The sequence below is a fragment of the Aureobasidium subglaciale genome, assembly GCF_000721755.1.
Source record: "Aureobasidium subglaciale EXF-2481 unplaced genomic scaffold scaffold_1, whole genome shotgun sequence".
NCBI classification, from domain to species: domain Eukaryota; kingdom Fungi; phylum Ascomycota; class Dothideomycetes; order Dothideales; family Saccotheciaceae; genus Aureobasidium; species Aureobasidium subglaciale.
This window is the reverse complement of record NW_013566994.1, coordinates 177,956-194,661: the sequence shown is the minus strand read 5'-3', so window position 1 is coordinate 194,661 and position 16,706 is coordinate 177,956. Positions and strand designations below refer to the sequence as shown.

Here is a 16,706-nt window from a genome sequence, read left to right as displayed (position 1 = left end):
AACACTCTTGCTATAGAAACAATCAACGAGGAAATAGACACACATAAAATGGGTGGCGCAGAATCGGTGCCTAGAGACAGGCAACAGCAAAGGTCGTCGAGAGCGGACCTTTTGGCGTTGCAGGAGAAGTATGACAGTTTCCGCATTACTGAGGATCGCGAGACCGATAGCATGATTGTCGACCGTAACATGCAATACACCGGTGATGGTAAGAAATATGTCGTCGACAGCATAAACACATCGAGACAGAATTCTGACACCAACACTAGACCCCGTCAGATCCCGTCAAACTCACGTCTCGGGCGCCAAAACCGAAGCTTTGATCCACACAATCCTCCAAGATCCAAAGAATCGTCTCGCTCTCTCGGCACTTTCAGCTGCAAACCCAGCAACCGTTCTCGAAAGACCTTCTGCCATCCTCAGAGATACACAGACCTTCAATGTCGCCATCCCCTTGGAAGGCTCTCCCGTCACAAACCAACGCAGCTCGGGAAGATGTTGGATCTTCGCAGCCACAAATGTGTTGCGTGTTGCCATTATGAAGAAATACAACATCGAGAAGTTTGAGCTTAGTCAAGCATATCTCTTCTTCTGGGATAAAGTGGAGAAGAGCAATTTCTTCCTCGAGAGTATCTTGGAGACTGCAGATTTACCTGTTGATGATCGTCTTGTTGCGACTTTGATGAGTCAACCTGTCAGTGATGGTGGGCAATGGTCGATGATACAGAACTTGGTCGAGAAGTATGGGTTAGTGCCGCAAACACTTTACCCTGACTCGTTCAATGCTCAGAACTCGGCTACCATGGATCATCTTTTGACGACTAAGCTGAGAGAAGACGCTCTACGCCTCAGGGCGCTCAGAAACTCTGGATCCAGCACTGCAGCCACTTCGGTCGCGGCAGCCAAGGAGCAAATGATGCAAGACATCATCAGGATCCTGACATTGACACTAGGACAACCTCCATCGTCGTACACAAAGTTTACCTGGGAGTTCTACGACAAGGCCAAGAAGTTGCAGACTGTTAAGATGTCGCCCAAGGAGTTTGCTGGTAGTCTGAATGACAGCCATGCACGACGTGCGCTTGGTGGCACAGATGTCCACAGCTTGTTCAGTTTGGTCAACGATCCTCGCAACGAGTACAACAGGCTCCTAAGTGTGGACTTCCTCTCCAATATGTCGGGTGGAAAGTATGTCGAGTATGTAAATGTCGACAAGCCTGTCTGGAAGAAGGCCGCCATTGAGATGCTCGAGAAGGGCTTCCCTGTCTTTTTCGGAAGCGACGTTGGCAAGTTCAGCGACTCCAAGTTGGGCATCATGGACCCGGATCTTGTCGACTATGAGCTCGGCTTCAATGTCAAGTTGGGCATGTCCAAGGCCGAGAGACTGATGACTGGCGAAAGCGCCATGACACACGCAATGGTGTTGACTGCGGTGCATCTTTCACCCTCCGGCGAGCCAATCCGCTGGCGCGTCGAGAACTCCTGGAGTGAGACTGCTGGAACCAAGGGATACTTCGTCATGTCTGACAAGTGGATGGACGAGGTAAGTTTGCTCCTATCGTTTGACCGAATTCCTTGTGCTGATCAAACTTTTCACCTTGTAGTTCTGTTACCAGGTTGTCGTTGACCCTAGCTGTGTCAGTCAAGACGTTAGAGATATACTCAAGCAGGAGCCGAAGGTATTGAACCTGTGGGATCCTATGGGTGTTCTCGCATAGAGTAGGAGAGAGGTCGTCGATCATACGTGGTGGCAGTTGTAGGTTGAGTAACGAATCCATGCACCTTATGTTCAAAGTAGCGTACCGACGTCTCTGTGTGCCAAGCTATATCGCTCCTAGTCTCTCGCTAGATGCGAATGCGGCTGTGAAGGTAGAAGGTGTTTGCGTGCCAGAAGCTCGACCAGCGCGAAAGTCGATAACGCGACGACGCTCAGCAGACACCATCACTTGAAAGTTTTGTGCCCTCCAGACGACCACACTCGTGATTGACTTTGGCACACGGGGAGGCGTGGAAAGGTGAGTATTGAATCGACACAAGCTGGTGATGATCAAGTCCGTAGATCTCCAATTCGGGAATCTGAGCAAAAGCTGTTACAACTGCTGTAACGCTTCACGGCAGAAAGTGTCTCGCAATCCTGGGCATGTACGCCATTCGTACCTGCATGATGTTTGATCAGATCTCACGAAAGCTTGTAATGTTTGCTTCAGTTATACAGCGGATGACTGCAGGACCGGGAGGATTTCATGTACGTGAAGCCAAAAGCACACCATTCGGACGACAGCCGTTCGTATCAGCCCCTCCGTATCTGCCGTATCACAACAACCGAAGAGGCTTCAAGCCCCAACACGTGGGAATACGAGGTGTTGCCGTGTGGTCCAAACATTAAGCTTATACTATCTCGGGTGCATATTATTGAATTGAAAGGTTGAATTGTTCTTTCGCCAACGACAAGAGAAAAGAATCGCAATTGACACGTAGATGCAAGTGGGAGTACTCGAGTACTGGAGTATGAGCGATGCAGTCGCGTACATGGCAGATGATCATTAGAATCGATTCTGATCAGCGGTGATTGCTCCTTGTCGTCGCGTTCGTGCAGAAAGGTTTCGGAATGCCTAGAGACCCTTACCACAAGGCTCAAATCGATACAGTGCGGTATGACGGGTGTTGAGCCTGAAAGGTGACATGCGCTGATCGTTATTGGCATGCCGTTTCAGGGGAATAGAGTGAGTCGAAGTCCGAATGGTCAGGAGGGTTCGCGAGTCAAAGATCGAGAGTCGGAACGGTGAAGACGGTGGTTGTCGCGAGATTGCATAGTCAACGGGTTACGAAAGAGGCACAACGCATGCTTTGATGGCTTCTTGCTGCGGACGGTGATGTTTCTGCTGCATAAAAACTTCTTGTGGGGATCGTGGCGCTGTTGCACGGTGCGTCGGGCTTGGAGTTTATCTCGCTGACAATCGGGACCGAGACGACCAACCTCTGTCCATCAAGGAAGTTGAAGCAGCAAGGAAGGAGCAAACTTGGACAAACCCCTGCCGAGTTCCAGGCAAATCAAGGCATCTCTTTTGGGGTCTACGGACTTTAGCAAACAATGTCGCTTAGGTACCGATTGACATGAATACTCTTCTCAAAAGTGTTGAATGCGAAGATTTGTTAGGATGTGCACCTCACCTCGCTCGCCAAGCAGCTATATCTCTGAGCCGGCCGCGCAACAGCTCCGCGTCACAAATGTGAAACGGTTTCGCAGTGATTAGCTGGCACGTTCACGGCCCACGGAAGTTCGAACAACGACATGGCGTTCAACGTCGAAAGAGGGCACTAGAAGTGGGGATGTGGGCTTCTCCTGACCACCTGGCCGGCATAGGGGGCGCTCGGGAAGATCGATCAACTGAGTGCAACCCTTGATAAAGATTGCACTGCCCACGCAACCAAGGCGGCTAAGTAGAACATCTACGCCATTGCACCTCCGTTTCCACAAGCCATTTCTTGCCTGCCAATCTTTCTTGTCTCTCCCCGCCCTCGATCACTTACGACGCTTCGCCGACCAGTCGTTCACTCAAAACATAGAGCTTGCCCTGCTCAACCTCTTTTCTATTCTTTCACCGACCACCACATAGCGACATACTGTGCCTGTCTACCAGTCATCTCCCTTCGATCAATCATAACATAATACTCACACAACCGTCACAATGGCTTACGCAAACTTGCCCTACACACCCAAGCCCATTACGGACATCTTCACAGCCGACACGGATATCGACCGCAGAAAGTGCCAGCGTGTTGTCCCCATGCGCGTTCTTGCCCTTGGTCTTGGACGCACCGGAACTGCCTGTAAGTAAACTCACTCTCGCTTGCGACTAGCCAGTTCCTTACATTCGATTCAGCTCTTCGCACTGCCCTCAAGGAGCTTGGCTTCGACGACTGCTACCACATGATGTCCGCTTCTGTCGAGAACCCCCCTGATTGCCTCATGTGGCAGGACGCCTTTGCCGCCAAATACGACGGCGTTGGCAAATTTGGTCGTGAGGAGTGGGACAAACTTCTGGGACATTGCCAAGCTGTCTGCGATTGGCCTGCCGTTGCTTTCGCCAAGGAACTTATCGAGGCCTACCCCGAGGCCAAGGTTCTCGTCACCACTCGCAATGTCGACACATGGCACGCTTCCACCATGAAGACCGTTGACTGGCGCGCAAACGATCCGGAGCTCAAGATGGTCTCGAGATTCGATTGGGGCTCTGGCCTCTACCAGCCCATGTTGCGCAAGTTCTGGGACGTCTTCTTTGGCGGCGACTTTGAAAAGAACGGAAAGCAGAGATACATCGACTACTACGAGGAGATCCGATCTCTGGTTCCCAAGGAGAACCTCCTCGAGTACAGAATGGGTGAGGGCTGGGAACCTCTTTGCGACTTCCTTGAGGTACCTGTACCCGAGGGCAAGAAGTTCCCCCACACCAACGATACCGATGGCTTTGTCGATCGCTGCCGTGCTCGCAACCGCGCTCAGATGATGAACGTTGCTTTCCGCGCTCTGGTCGTTGGCGGCAGTGTTGCTGCCACAGCTTTCAGCGCTGCCATGACCATTCGTCGTTTCGTTGGCTCAAGAGGCTCCCTCCTGGCCTAAGCACCCCTCCTTTGTTTTCATCTGTTTTTGGCGTTCGATATCAAGGTTAGCGTTCTGAGAGCATCACCAAAAGAAGGCGTTTACGGTTGGCATGGCCTAAGGATATGGCTGTTTTCTCTTGGAGTGAGGGTCGGTTGATGGCACTTTTTGGAAAGTGTGGCTGGGCATACGGAATTACTATAGAAGCATTGTATTGTTTCTGGTTCGCTTTGGCTTCATCGGTCATTGCAGGTATTGGGTGTACACTTTTTGTTCTATTCGAATCACAAATTATTCATGCAACTTCATCTCTCATTAATCAAGGCCACTTCACGACACCGCCATAATGTCAAGTTCTGTAACATCCCGCAGTGGCTTGTCTCACTGCGATTCAGTGCGCCCAACCAGCGTTCATGCTCATGAAACAATTCTCCGAGATACGCAATCTTCCCAGCCGCCTCCGTCATACATCTTTCTACCAACCCCTTCGCATCGGACTTCTGAGCGAATATCCTTGATTCTAGCCATCTTTCGCTCATACGCGCGGGAAAGGCATGCGGCTAATTGACTGTACGCATCATCATAACACGCGAGAGGGTCAACAGGTGCTGTGTATACGTCCCCAAAGAAGCACAACTCCGGTGACAGACTGCCAGCCGTATGAAGTAAGCAATGAAATTCATAATCTACGTCGATCGACGCATGTCGTTTTGGTTGAGAGCACGAGCGTTTTGAAGTCCAACTCTCATTCCCTGTCATCAGCGGCGTAATCCCATGCAACATTTTAGTTCTTGTCTGGTTCGCAGAGTTGGCTTGACACAGCGGATGGCTTTCTGTCCCTAAGAGGAAACTGCGGCAAGGTTTAGCGAAAAGTATGGATTAGATGAAGATGGCGCTCGGGGCAAGGTGTAAGTCCCGAGGGAAGGGATGATTTGTTCCACTCGGGTAGAAACATGTTTGCCGAAGCCGGAGAAGACTGCTTGACAGGAGGCTTCATGATTCAAGTTTGCTGATCATACTTTGCAGTTTGATGCTCTTTTCGATAGTTTGCACAATGCTGCACAACGGTCAGAGGCAGTTGTTATTTCCTTCTCCAACGAGTCCACGAGTCTCATTATCTCCTCCCGTGTGACGTTGCATCGAGTATCGATTATCGACGCGCATCAACGAGAAATGCTGAAACTCTGTGTTGTGGTCTAGGAAATCGATCTTGTAAGCCCTGGGAAAAGTTTGCCAAGGCTGTTTGAGTGCTGCCGCGTGGAGGGTAGGAGAGCTGCATTGTGGAGCCCTGGAACAGCAACCACTCTCATCATCCGACTCACATTTGCTTCTCTATTCGAAATCGTACAATGCAGGCGGCGACCAAAGAAGCCACCGATCGAGGTGGACATAGAAGTGGCGTCTCGTCTGCGCTGCCAGCGGGCGCTTGAGAGGACTTTTCGAAGGGTTCAAACATTCTCCACGCCCAATCCTTGCTGCCGCACCACTGCATGCTGGGACCCACGACACTCCTTCTATCATGCATCCATGCTCTGCCCCTAGCTTGGGCCGTGTGTTGTACATATCTTTTCCTTGCGGGTCTCTTGGCAATTGCCTCTTCTTCTGCTCGCCCGTGTAGATAGACCATGACTGCCCCAGACCGGAACGCCGTTGCTGAACGTCGTGTCTCCCTATCCCTTTTGCTTAACGGCTTTCCGCGCTTACTTTCGATTACAATAATTGTCAGAGCACCCCTCTGTTTTGCAGCATTTCATCATTCCAACTGCTTTTCTCTCTTTGACCTCATTACCAAACGGCCAGTGGCCGTTCGCAAGATCACCTTCACATTCATTCTCACAATATGCTTTCTTTGCGATTTATTTCATCGGCGCTGCTGCTGGCAGGATCAGCTTTAGCAGGTCCCAATAATGAAACGAGTCCTACACATGTCTTTCGTTCGGTAAGCAGTTGTACATGGAAGCACGCGATTCCATCGCGTGCTTCCAAATGAAGACTGTCGCGAGTTGAATGCTAACCCAAATGTGTAAACAGAGACCAGATTTGCATGCACCTATGCTAGACACGGTGATCCTCAGACCGGAACTAGTGGCACCTGGATATATTATGCTCGCACCGTACCGAAATCTAGACCCAGGACCGTACATCTACGACAATTGGGGACAACTAGTATGGTCCGGCGCTGGCTCGAGCGGACCTAAGACTGCTCATTCACCGCATACATGCGATTACAAAGGAGAAGAGCATCTTTGCTATTTTCAGGGAGAACAACATCAAGGCTTCGCACGAGGACATGGAGTAATTATGGACAAACACTACCGCATTGTCAAGACAGTGGAAAGCTCTGGAGCAGGTGCTTCGAGTGACATGCACGAGTTCAGATTGACACCGCACTCGAATGGTACGACTGCGCTCATGACGGTCTATCAGCCGCGCATGTACGACTTGACGACAAACCCAAAGTTTCAAATCAAGAACGGCATGGGCTGGATTGTCGAGGGCGTCTTCCAGGAGATCGAGATCGATACTGGAAGGGTAGTGTTCGAGTGGAGGAGTACCGATCATCTCGATCCTAGCTTGTCTTACACATTCCCTGCACGCACAGATACATCAGGAAATGGTCTGACTGAGAACACACCCTGGGACTACTTCCACATCAACTCTATCGACAAGAACCAGGATGGCGACTATCTGATCTCTGCCAGACACATGGCTGCAATCTACAAGCTTTCTGGCGTGGACGGATCGATCCTGTGGGAGATGGGCGGTGCGAACCCGACTTTCCATCAAACCAATTTCAACTTCTCTTCCCAGCATCACGCCCGTTGGGTCAGTGAGAACGAAACACATACGATCTTATCGTTCTACGATAATGCCAGCAACGGTTTCAACAGGACTGACAAGTTTTCTCATGGTTATGTCGTCTCCATCGACCACATCGCAAACACCGCGACCATGGTCAAGGAATACGGCGCACCTGAGTCTGCGGGAGGCGTGCTCTCAGGATCCCAAGGCAATATGCAAATTCTCCCTAATGGCAACATTCATCTTGGCTGGGGCGAACATCCATACTTCAGCGAGCACACAGCCGATGGTTCAGCAGTCATGTACGCAAAGGTCGCATATCGCGCCAGTAACGTCATGATCTACCGGTCACATAAATTTCCCTGGGTTGGGCAGCCATTGACCAAGCCAGCTCTATGGACGTACTCGAAAACGAATGACGAAAAATCTGGCATGGTCTTCTACGTGTCCTGGAATGGCGCGACCGAGGTCTCGTCCTGGAACTTCTATGCTAGCGCAAACAGAAGCGGGCCCTTCAACTTGGTTGGAAACACCAAGACGACTGGGTTTGAGACTGTGATGCGCTATAACAATGTAACAACATGGGGCTTCGCCGAAGCACTGGACAAGGACGGAAACGCTCTCGAGCGCAGTGTGATTCAGAAGACCTTTGTCCCCAGCGTCACACTTCGTGACCACTGCAATGAATGGGCTTGTGGAAAGGCAGAGGCCGTCCGCGATGAAGACGCCAATTACGATCCGTACAGTCAAGTCAGGTCCGAGTACCTCAGCAACAATCGGGGATTCGATACAAGCGCGTACTATGCCGAGCTGCCAGAGAAGACAGCTGAGCAATACGCTGCCGAGGAGAAACTCCAACACCAGCGAGCTATAAAGGCGAGACTGCTGGTCGGTGTGCTCGGTGTGACTGCTGGAATTGGATTCGTCATATTTGTCCTCATCCTAATCCGCAAGCAAATCTCAGGCGCAATGCCAATCTCCTTCGCGAGAAGGGTGTCCGATGTCAGAGACGCTATCAGCGTCAGACTGCTAGGCAAGAAGTACGTTCGAGTCGACGAGGAAGAAAAGTACTCCGATCGATCATGAACAACTTTGCTTCCTTTTTCTTTGTTTTGTCATTTTCATTTTCATTTTCATATTCCGTCTTATAACCAAAGCGAGCATTGGGAGGAGTTTTGCACATGGCCGAGATTACGATCTATCGAGCCATGTGAGTTGTTTGGTAGTGCTTCGGCAAGCTCCGAAAATTGCATATACCCAGTGCCTTCTTCGAAAGAAGTCATCCCTGCATCTAGTCAGTCACAATATCAAAATGACAACGATCTACATACAACCCTGTCTGCTTGTCACACAATATGAAGCTTTGAGCACTGTACTCTGAAACCATGATAACCATTTTCGGTGCTCCAAAGCGCATATCACAAAGAAGTCCCTGAAAGTCATGTCGACCACGTTTGATGAGACTTGCATATTCCTTGGTCGAGGGTAATGGCTAGCAAATATGCCGACGGCCGGTGCGGCGGCAGGCCGGGCCAGTAGATATCAGATAGGGAGGCTGTTTGCACCGTTGACGGTGGAAGGTGCTACATAGTGGCTGAGCTTCCGTCACACACGCGACGGTGTACACCTAACGTCAATGACCCGCTGTCGGTACACGGTTTTTCGGTCACGGAGGGGCAACATGGCTTGAGCGGTGATGACCGGTGATGGTGGCTGCTTCATCATGTTTGCGCGTGAGCAAACGTCGTCCGGCGAAAGTGCATCGAAACAGAGAATCAGTGGTACAGTACGACGTGCCTCCACAGTGAATCGATTATACGGGCATGTATACGTAGTGAGTCAGACGAGGCGCATGGTAGTTTCGAAGAGCAGGTTCCTTCTAGCGAGGGCTTCAGATTGTTCCTGCCCTCAGGAGACCCGATGAATGTCAATGCCAAAGGGTGTTTCGAGGAGGTTAAGCAAAAGGGCAGGGCAAACGGAGACGGGGCGGAGTTCAGCGGCCCCACTTTGTGATATCCACGAGCTTGACATGGCGACAACAGTCGTCTGCAGATGCGCGGCCGGAAAAGGGCTTGGCAAGGTGGGAAGAAGATGAACAGGTTACGGATCAAAACGCGATCAGGTCGATCTTGGCCGTCGTAGGGTTGGATTCTGTCTCTTGTATTCCTGTATCTTTAAATCTGTCTCTCCCTATACTTTAGTCGATATCCTCGAGCGGGTTGAGTAGACGAAAGACGAAAAGCATTGAAGGTCGTGTTCGCAGCACGTCATCGGCGACGCTACACGAAGTGCTGGGATAGAGGAGGAAGCATTGCGTACTCCTGCCATGCACCGGCAACAGTATAAATCTGGCCATCTTCGCCAACGATCAAACCACCAAAATGTCGACATCACACGGCCAGAGCGTGAAGGCACTGGCTCGCCATATGCATCACCGTACATAAGAGAAGAGGAGGAAAGCTACTTTGAGCGCCAGCTACCCGCACAGCATGAAGGATCCAATAGCGGACCCACGACGCCACGCACTCTCGAGGCCGGCAGTGGTACCACTCCTGGTCCAGATGTCTCTCCAGGCCCCGGAACTCCCTCCAAGCCAGCCATGCCGCCGCGATCTTCGTCGTTGAAGCCCTTTCAACTGAAGACCGATGTCTCGCGTGCGGCGCACATGCCAGCAGGGGCAACTACACCACTAGACAACCTTCCGACACCAGGACTGGTCACATATCCACCGGAACCTGCGACATGGAGGAATATGCCCAACAAGGGTCAGCTCGCCCTGCTGGCCGCGAGTCGCTTCGTCGATTTCTTTCAGATGGCAGCGCTACAGACGTACATGGTACATCAGCTCAAGAGCTTCGATCGTAGCCAGCCAGACTCTGTGATATCGCATCAGGCTGGTATGCTTCAGGGCAGTTTCACCGCCGCTCAGATCATCACAAGCATCCTCTGGGGTCGCGCTGCGGATCAGCCAGGCGTAGGCAGGAAACTGGTGCTCAACATTGGTATGATCGGCACCGCCATCGGGTGCATTGGTGTAGGCTTCAGTACCAGCTTCCACCAGGCTGTCATGTGGAGAGTCTTGAGTGGAGCCATAAATGGTACTGTGGGAGCCGCTAGAACAATGGTCGCCGAGTGTACAGACAAGCGATGGCACCCGCGTGCCTTTTTGCTACTTCCCGCTGCTTTCAATGTTGCCAATGTGCTGGGTCCAAGTAAGTTGGCTTCGAAGTTCGAACATCATCTCAATCATCTGACATTTATGTGACAGTCCTTAGCGGTCTTCTCGCCGATCCGGTAACAGCATATCCTCGCCTCTTTGGCCCTAACTCGACGTTTGGCGGCGCAGAAGGTATTGCTTGGATGAAGAATCACCCTTACGCCGCTCCCAATCTCCTCTGCAGTTTGCTGCTTGTGATCGAAGCCCTGCTTTGCACCTTCTTTCTGAACGAGACGCTCAAGGGCTTCACCGAGGTGGACGTTGATGCCTTCAACCCAGTAACAATTGCCAGAGGTGTTTGGAACCGTGTTCACGAGGTCAAGAACAAAGGCTACAAATTGGTCGGCGAGACTGCCATGTCACGAAGAGGTCTTTTGTCCGGCCGTGAGGAAGGAAGCATCGAGCTTGATCGCATTGCGGTTGCCAACGAGACTCGTGAGAGACAGGACTCGCATGCTATACGTCCCATGCAACGTCTTCCGTTCCGTCGCGTGTGGACCCCGAATGTTTGCTGGACATTGCTTTCGATCGCCATCTTCGACTTCCACATGGGTGCCTTTTCGACCCTCTGGATCTTGTTTCTCTCTACATCTCGCGAGTTCGTACCTGGAAGCACCACAGACGGCAAGCCCCAGAATAAAGAACGGGGCGCATTCAAGTTTGGAGGTGGTCTTGCTTTCCCACCCCCGACAATTGGCTACGCCATGGCCATCATCGGCTTCGTTGGTATCATCCTACAATTCGTCCTATATCCCCGTGCCAACGCTCGCTTTGGCCTCATGCGCTGTTTCCGCTCTTCTCTGTTCCTCTTCCCTTTGGCCTACTTCCTCGCACCATACATTGCGCTCATGCCTTCCGACTCCGCCTCACCGGCCCCAGCATCAGGAGTCTGGGTCTGGCTTGGTATCGGCGGTGTGGTGTTTCTACAGGTCGCTGCTCGCACTTTTGCTCTTCCAGCTTCTATCCTTCTTCTCAACAATAGCTCTCCCCATCCTTCTGTCCTTGCCACTATCCATGGTCTGGGTCAAGCGGATAGTGCCTTGTTCAGAACCATTGGACCTATCCTCTCAGCTTCTTGGTATGGTACTTGGTTGGAGAGAGGAGTGGTGGGTATGGCTTGGTGGTATGTTGCTGCCATCTCCGCTCTGGGTACAGCAGCAGCCTTCAAAGTCAAGAATGGCAATGGTCATGAGATTCTGCTACCTGGAGAGGAAGAAAGAGCTGACGAGCAAGGTCAGGTGTCTAGAGGTCCTGCTGAGCCTGCGAGGAAGTCGAATTCATGTCGATAAAAGTTGATAGCTAATTGTACATTTACTGCAAACAAATTTTTAGTCGGCTACAGTGTTGCGAACCTCTGGCTTTTCTTACAGTGAGCGAATTGATTGACACTGTCTAATGGCATGGTGACTTCAAGAACCAGGCATGCTTGCCTGGGAGTGCAACCGCACTGTGTGTGTTGCCAAGGTACCTAAGCAGGTATTCATCGACCAGCTTCTTGCCACGCGTCCACTTTCATCATTCGTCACCTTGACGACGTGCAGCATGTTTTCAAGGCCACTATTCTTGTCTAGGGAGAGGCACTACTTCTGAACACGATTCACTGACCTGGTATTGACGCAAGTCGTCCTCACAGGCACTGTCAAGACTTGGATGGCTCTTGTCATCATCTCCTTGATCTCAATAACCACCATTCATTCCTTGTCGCAATGCAGCATCCTTCTCAGATAGATCACGTTGCTCAGGGGGAGGCACTGCTGAGATGGCCTTTACTGATTTGAGACTCAGGGTCTATGAAACACTCTCCTTGTGCGTTCACAACTATGAGCTGTTCCTTGTCACAATGCAGCATCGATTTTCCTGAAATCAGCGTCATTTGAGGAGATAGCAACAGCTCGCAACTCAGTCACTGACCTGGATCTTGCGTATATCCTCCTCACACGTGCTGGCAAAACAGTCGAACCTTCATACGACAACCTCGTTCGGCAGATTGTCCATATTGGTGCCTGGTTCTCTTCTTGAGCTTTGATCCAGGCAGTGAGTGCCGGAAAGATGATGTAGTGTTTGGCGAGCATCATCGCTCAAGTCATAGAGCGGGCGACTTCAGGACTTATTCCAAGGTATTTGCAACCACATTTGCCTTGCGAATACTGAACCGACAAGAATCTTAAAATAAAACAGCTTCTCTCTCTGACCAACACCACAACACTTGCACAAGACAACGAGTGTATTCTACACTTGTCACCAATCTGAGCAATATTTCTTTCTTAATCATATATACAACACACACCCAGGCAACACGTTCGTCTAACAGGAGAATGATGATTTTATTTTACTCTAAGTTTGACAATCTCATAACAGAATGCAACATCGTAATTCACGTCAATATCACTTTTTGGACAGAATCTAGAGCTGAGAGGTTATTTGGTCGGTTTTGTTTCATCTTCTGACATCGAACTGGTTTCTCATTTACTTCTTTTCCAGGCAACGGTTCCAATGCCACTCATTCTTCACCACAATGAGCGCGGAACTTGAACCCACATGGACATTTGCATATGCGGGCATACCTCACTCTTCCCCAACATCGCCAATTTCTCTCAACCATCTCACCACAGCTCTTACATCTTTTGTAGTTGGCCTCGTCGCAAAGTTGAAGTGTCTTTTGCAAGTCTTGATCAATACCGCATTTCCCTTCGTGTGATGTTTCTTTGCAATTCTTGCGTGTCTTACCACTACAGCTTGGACACGTAGCGATGTCGTTTTCGATTTTGATCGCTGGGATAAATTGGAAACATGTCTTGTGAGCGCAGAACACACGCAGATTACCTGGAGTCTCGAAGATTGAGATTTTCTTCTCGATGTCGGAGGCTAAGTCAGTAGGGGGATGAGTCTTTAGGGTGTCAAACTTGAGCTTGGAACAGCATCTTGGTGGATAGTGTTCTTCGCTGCGAGCGAGGGTGGAGGCGGTGATGATGCAGGTCGTGCACCAAGCACACGGACATGGAAGTGTTGTCAGGGAATCATCCGACCATTCCTCGCAATTTGCGCAGAAGTCACCGGATATGGTGGTGGGTATTCTTTTGCTGGGTTAGAAAGTATTACTGTCAAGTGTTGGTGTCGACGATGGATCAAAATAGCATTGGTCCTTGTGTCGGTTCTTATGATGGATCGTGAGACGGGTATGAACAAAGGACAAGCTCTTTCAAGAAGCAACAACGCCTCTTGTGGTATTATTCGAATATAGAGAACAAAGAAGAGAGGTGAAAATAGGCTGCTATGAAGTACAATCAAGTTACCACCAAAGAACCCTTTGTCAGCACTAGTGACAAAGAACCACTCAATTGTCTTCCTTGAATCTATGCACTTGTCAGTATCGCACTGCAGTCGAGTCATCCTCTTTCACTCACCCATGACCGCAAGAAGGACACTTGTAGAAGATCGTGCTTCCCTCATCAGCGAGATCGAATGGTTCTGTTCCTTCTCCAGCACCATTATTGGCTTCCTTCTCCCGAATGACGTCGCTTAAGCCTGATGAGTTTTTGATCAAGAGCTTGTAAATGGCGAGGAAAGCTGGCGAGTTGTTCTTGATGATGGGGACAGTGTCGTCGATGGGGATTACTCGGAACAGCGTAGGCATGAGGGGTGACAGTCCGAATAGGATGATGGGGATACGCCATTCGAGACGAAGACGGTATTGCATATCAGCTTGCATGGAGGTCTCGAGCCTTTGACCTTCAGCTTTGAACATGCGATCGACGAGACTCTGGAAAGCGACTTGTTCGTCGGGGTGACGGGATACCTGTACAACGTACGTTGGGAATGAAACCCTTGCATATTTCTTCGAGTCGCGAGGTGGAGCCATAATGATGAATTGGTAAAGTGGTTGATGGTTTGGTTAGTTTTGCAGCTTACATTGAGATTGACAGACATTGATGCGTCGGGAAGAAGCAATGATCATGTGGAAGTGACGATGTGACTGCGTACCTGCTGCAATGTTGAGTGCAGTTCGTCATGGAAGACTACCACTATGAGATTGAAGCGAGTGACCTAAAAAGTATCCAACAAGAGGAAGCTCGGCGATGTGATCTAGTCTTTGACACAAAGCACAACCATTGATTGCATATGTCTATTCGGTGCCGCGAGGGATAAGGGATCGCGCTCCAATATCAATGCTGCTACCTCCCTGTGTGCGAAAGACTGTCACACTTGTAGCTTGCTGTCCTAAGGCAGAAACTTGTTTAAATCTGGAGTGATGGTACCGAGAACCATCTCTTCATCGGCTCCCTGCGTTAGGGATGTCCATACGAGATATGACTGTGCCTTTTTATAGGAAGTGATTGCCCTGGCTTGATCATTGTGGAGAGAGGGTGTGACAGTATTGTGCACATGCAAAAATAGTGTCGCTTAGAAGACAAGAGTGCTGCTGGGCTGTGCGAAGTTCGAACACACGCCATCGCCCCGCCAAGGCATGTGCTGTGCGGGCCGCAACAACGTGCTGCAAAAGAAGAACTGCGCTGGCAAAAGTAATGTGCGCAGTTCTTGTTGTCTGTTGAACCCAACCCGATTTGAACGGATGACCTTGAGGTAGTTCCATATCAATGGCATGACACTGTTGATACACTGGAATCTCACGCGCTACCGCTGCGCCATGGGTCCTTCGGTGTGAGTCGTCGGTGGTATCGCATATAGAGTCTAAGATTCTTACGCTGGTCCGTGCCTCGGCCTGCGAACATCCGCTATCCGACGGCTCCAGCCTTTTCCCTCTGCGATAACGTAGAAACCACATCACACCTCCGCTAATCCTTCGAAAGCATAAACCGCGGCTATAAGCTTTTCTGCAACATAGATAACATCTCAATTCCTGCCTCTGCACTTTTGTTCTCAATTCAATTGTTTCGGCCAAACACAACTTCCGAGTCACTGTCTCACGTCCGTTGTAGAAAGTACTTGTCAAGGGAACCTGGGGAAGCAATTGTCCCGCTTTGCATTTGCTTACCTATCCAAGCCATTCCACTGTGATCCGGTCACTTCCCTCATCTTTTGCCCTCGATCTTGTAGTTTCCAGAGCCATCTTACTCAATCATGGCGACTACAACACAGCAAACAACAAACGTGTTGGCGAAAAAGGCAGGCATCATGTCAAAAGCAGAATTCGACCGCATAAAAGCAAAGATACTTCAGAACAACCTTGTCGACGATACAAATGATCCAGCATCACGACTTCAAAAGATGGCTCTAGAATGCGTGCAAGACGTAAAGGAAAGACTTGCTTACATAACAAAACGACGAGAGGAAAGAGCTTTGGCCGAAGAAGAAAAGATTGCATCTTTTGCATCAGCATTGGCAGAAAGAAATGCAGTAAAAGAGGTAGAAAAGAGCACAAAGCAAGGTCAAAAAGCCCACAGAACGAGAATAGAAGAATGGAGAGATGAAGCCAAAAACCAAAGCATTGTGGACACCTACCCCCTGGAATTCGTACCACAGATCCGCCCAGTCAAACGAACCTTGGACTTTACTTCCTCGTCACCTTTCGACAATAGCTCGCTGAAAACACCAGTTAACAAGCGGATTAAGACGACAACAGCACAAGACCCTTCCTCATCCTCAGCAATAGCAGCACCACCCACAAGCAGCAAACGATCAGTACCCTGGCTCAGCACACGCGCATCAATGGACAACGAAGACATCTTCGAAGACCACGATCACGCACATCCAGATCAAGAGATACGGCTGAAAGAAAAGCTCGACGAAGATGACGGTCAAGAAGATGCAGATGAGGAAATGGATGACGAGGACGATGAGGATGATGACTTATTCTCCGAGGGCTCCTATCTTACGCAGCAAGAGCAGTTGTTGGCTGTGGAATTGGCAATGGTTGGGGTGATGACTGTTGTCTTGCCTCAACTGATGGAGCAGAGGAATCGATGAAATTGGCATGATCGTGGTAATGAAGATGAATGCTAGGTTATTGCATGAGCAGCCCCTACGGGCAAGAGCTCAAAATACGGCGTTTTGTGGTCATCGTTCGACCTTTGCGTGGTTGAAAACGATCATGAGATTATGAAGTAAGTGAATTAACAGAGTGGTATC

At 50.1% G+C, this 16,706-nt stretch overlaps 7 protein-coding genes across 7 annotated transcripts; 5 read left to right on the top strand and 2 right to left on the bottom strand.

Annotated features, from left to right (window-relative positions):
• Nucleotides 1–48: 48 nt before the first annotated feature.
• Nucleotides 49–1,718, top strand: AUEXF2481DRAFT_25285 (uncharacterized protein; the record flags this gene model as incomplete). Its single annotated transcript, XM_013492526.1, has 3 exons — nt 49–208; nt 270–1,543; nt 1,605–1,718. 3 exons carry the CDS (start codon nt 49–51, stop codon nt 1,716–1,718), a joined length of 1,548 nt encoding a protein of 515 aa, XP_013347980.1.
• Nucleotides 1,719–3,689: 1,971 nt separating this feature from the next.
• AUEXF2481DRAFT_25284 (uncharacterized protein) lies at nt 3,690–4,621 on the top strand (the record flags this gene model as incomplete). The annotated part of the gene is made up of 2 exons (XM_013492525.1): nt 3,690–3,831; nt 3,885–4,621. The coding sequence occupies 2 exons, from the start codon at nt 3,690–3,692 to the stop codon at nt 4,619–4,621; spliced, it is 879 nt and encodes a 292-aa protein (XP_013347979.1).
• Nucleotides 4,622–4,932: 311 nt separating this feature from the next.
• On the bottom strand, nt 4,933–6,599 carry AUEXF2481DRAFT_173223 (uncharacterized protein). The gene is made up of 2 exons (XM_013492911.1): nt 5,923–6,599; nt 4,933–5,450 (listed from the first exon to the last, which is right to left on the bottom strand). The coding sequence occupies exons 1-2, from the start codon at nt 6,225–6,227 to the stop codon at nt 5,018–5,020; spliced, it is 738 nt and encodes a 245-aa protein (XP_013348365.1). The 5' UTR covers nt 6,228–6,599; the 3' UTR covers nt 4,933–5,017.
• AUEXF2481DRAFT_173138 (uncharacterized protein) lies at nt 6,335–8,793 on the top strand. Its single transcript, XM_013492910.1, has 2 exons — nt 6,335–6,539; nt 6,632–8,793. Exons 1-2 carry the CDS (start codon nt 6,441–6,443, stop codon nt 8,486–8,488), a joined length of 1,956 nt encoding a protein of 651 aa, XP_013348364.1. The 5' UTR covers nt 6,335–6,440; the 3' UTR covers nt 8,489–8,793.
• A 935-nt stretch (nt 8,794–9,728) lies between these two features.
• AUEXF2481DRAFT_25282 (uncharacterized protein) lies at nt 9,729–11,908 on the top strand (the record flags this gene model as incomplete). The annotated part of the gene is made up of 2 exons (XM_013492524.1): nt 9,729–10,614; nt 10,671–11,908. 2 exons carry the CDS (start codon nt 9,729–9,731, stop codon nt 11,906–11,908), a joined length of 2,124 nt encoding a protein of 707 aa, XP_013347978.1.
• A 2,045-nt stretch (nt 11,909–13,953) lies between these two features.
• On the bottom strand, nt 13,954–14,478 carry AUEXF2481DRAFT_880 (uncharacterized protein; the record flags this gene model as incomplete). Its single annotated transcript, XM_013492368.1, has 2 exons — nt 13,954–13,972; nt 14,024–14,478. 2 exons carry the CDS (start codon nt 14,476–14,478, stop codon nt 13,954–13,956), a joined length of 474 nt encoding a protein of 157 aa, XP_013347822.1.
• A 1,220-nt stretch (nt 14,479–15,698) lies between these two features.
• AUEXF2481DRAFT_25280 (uncharacterized protein) lies at nt 15,699–16,544 on the top strand (the record flags this gene model as incomplete). The annotated part of the gene is made up of 1 exon (XM_013492523.1): nt 15,699–16,544. The coding sequence occupies one exon, from the start codon at nt 15,699–15,701 to the stop codon at nt 16,542–16,544; it is 846 nt and encodes a 281-aa protein (XP_013347977.1).
• Nucleotides 16,545–16,706: the final 162 nt, after the last annotated feature.

Excerpts from the sequence above, each read along its gene's own strand:
- AUEXF2481DRAFT_173138 (XM_013492910.1), top strand. The coding sequence starts at position 6,441 with ATGCTTTCTTTGCGATTTATTTCATCGGCGCTGCTGCTGGCAGGATCA. Across the intron at positions 6,540-6,631 it reads CTACACATGTCTTTCGTTCG|AGACCAGATTTGCATGCACC; the intron begins GTAAGCAGTTGT and ends ATGTGTAAACAG.
- AUEXF2481DRAFT_173223 (XM_013492911.1), bottom strand. The coding sequence starts at position 6,227 with ATGGTCTATCTACACGGGCGAGCAGAAGAAGAGGCAATTGCCAAGAGA. Across the intron at positions 5,451-5,922 it reads TTTCGAATAGAGAAGCAAAT|TTTCCTCTTAGGGACAGAAA; the intron begins GTGAGTCGGATG and ends ACCTTGCCGCAG.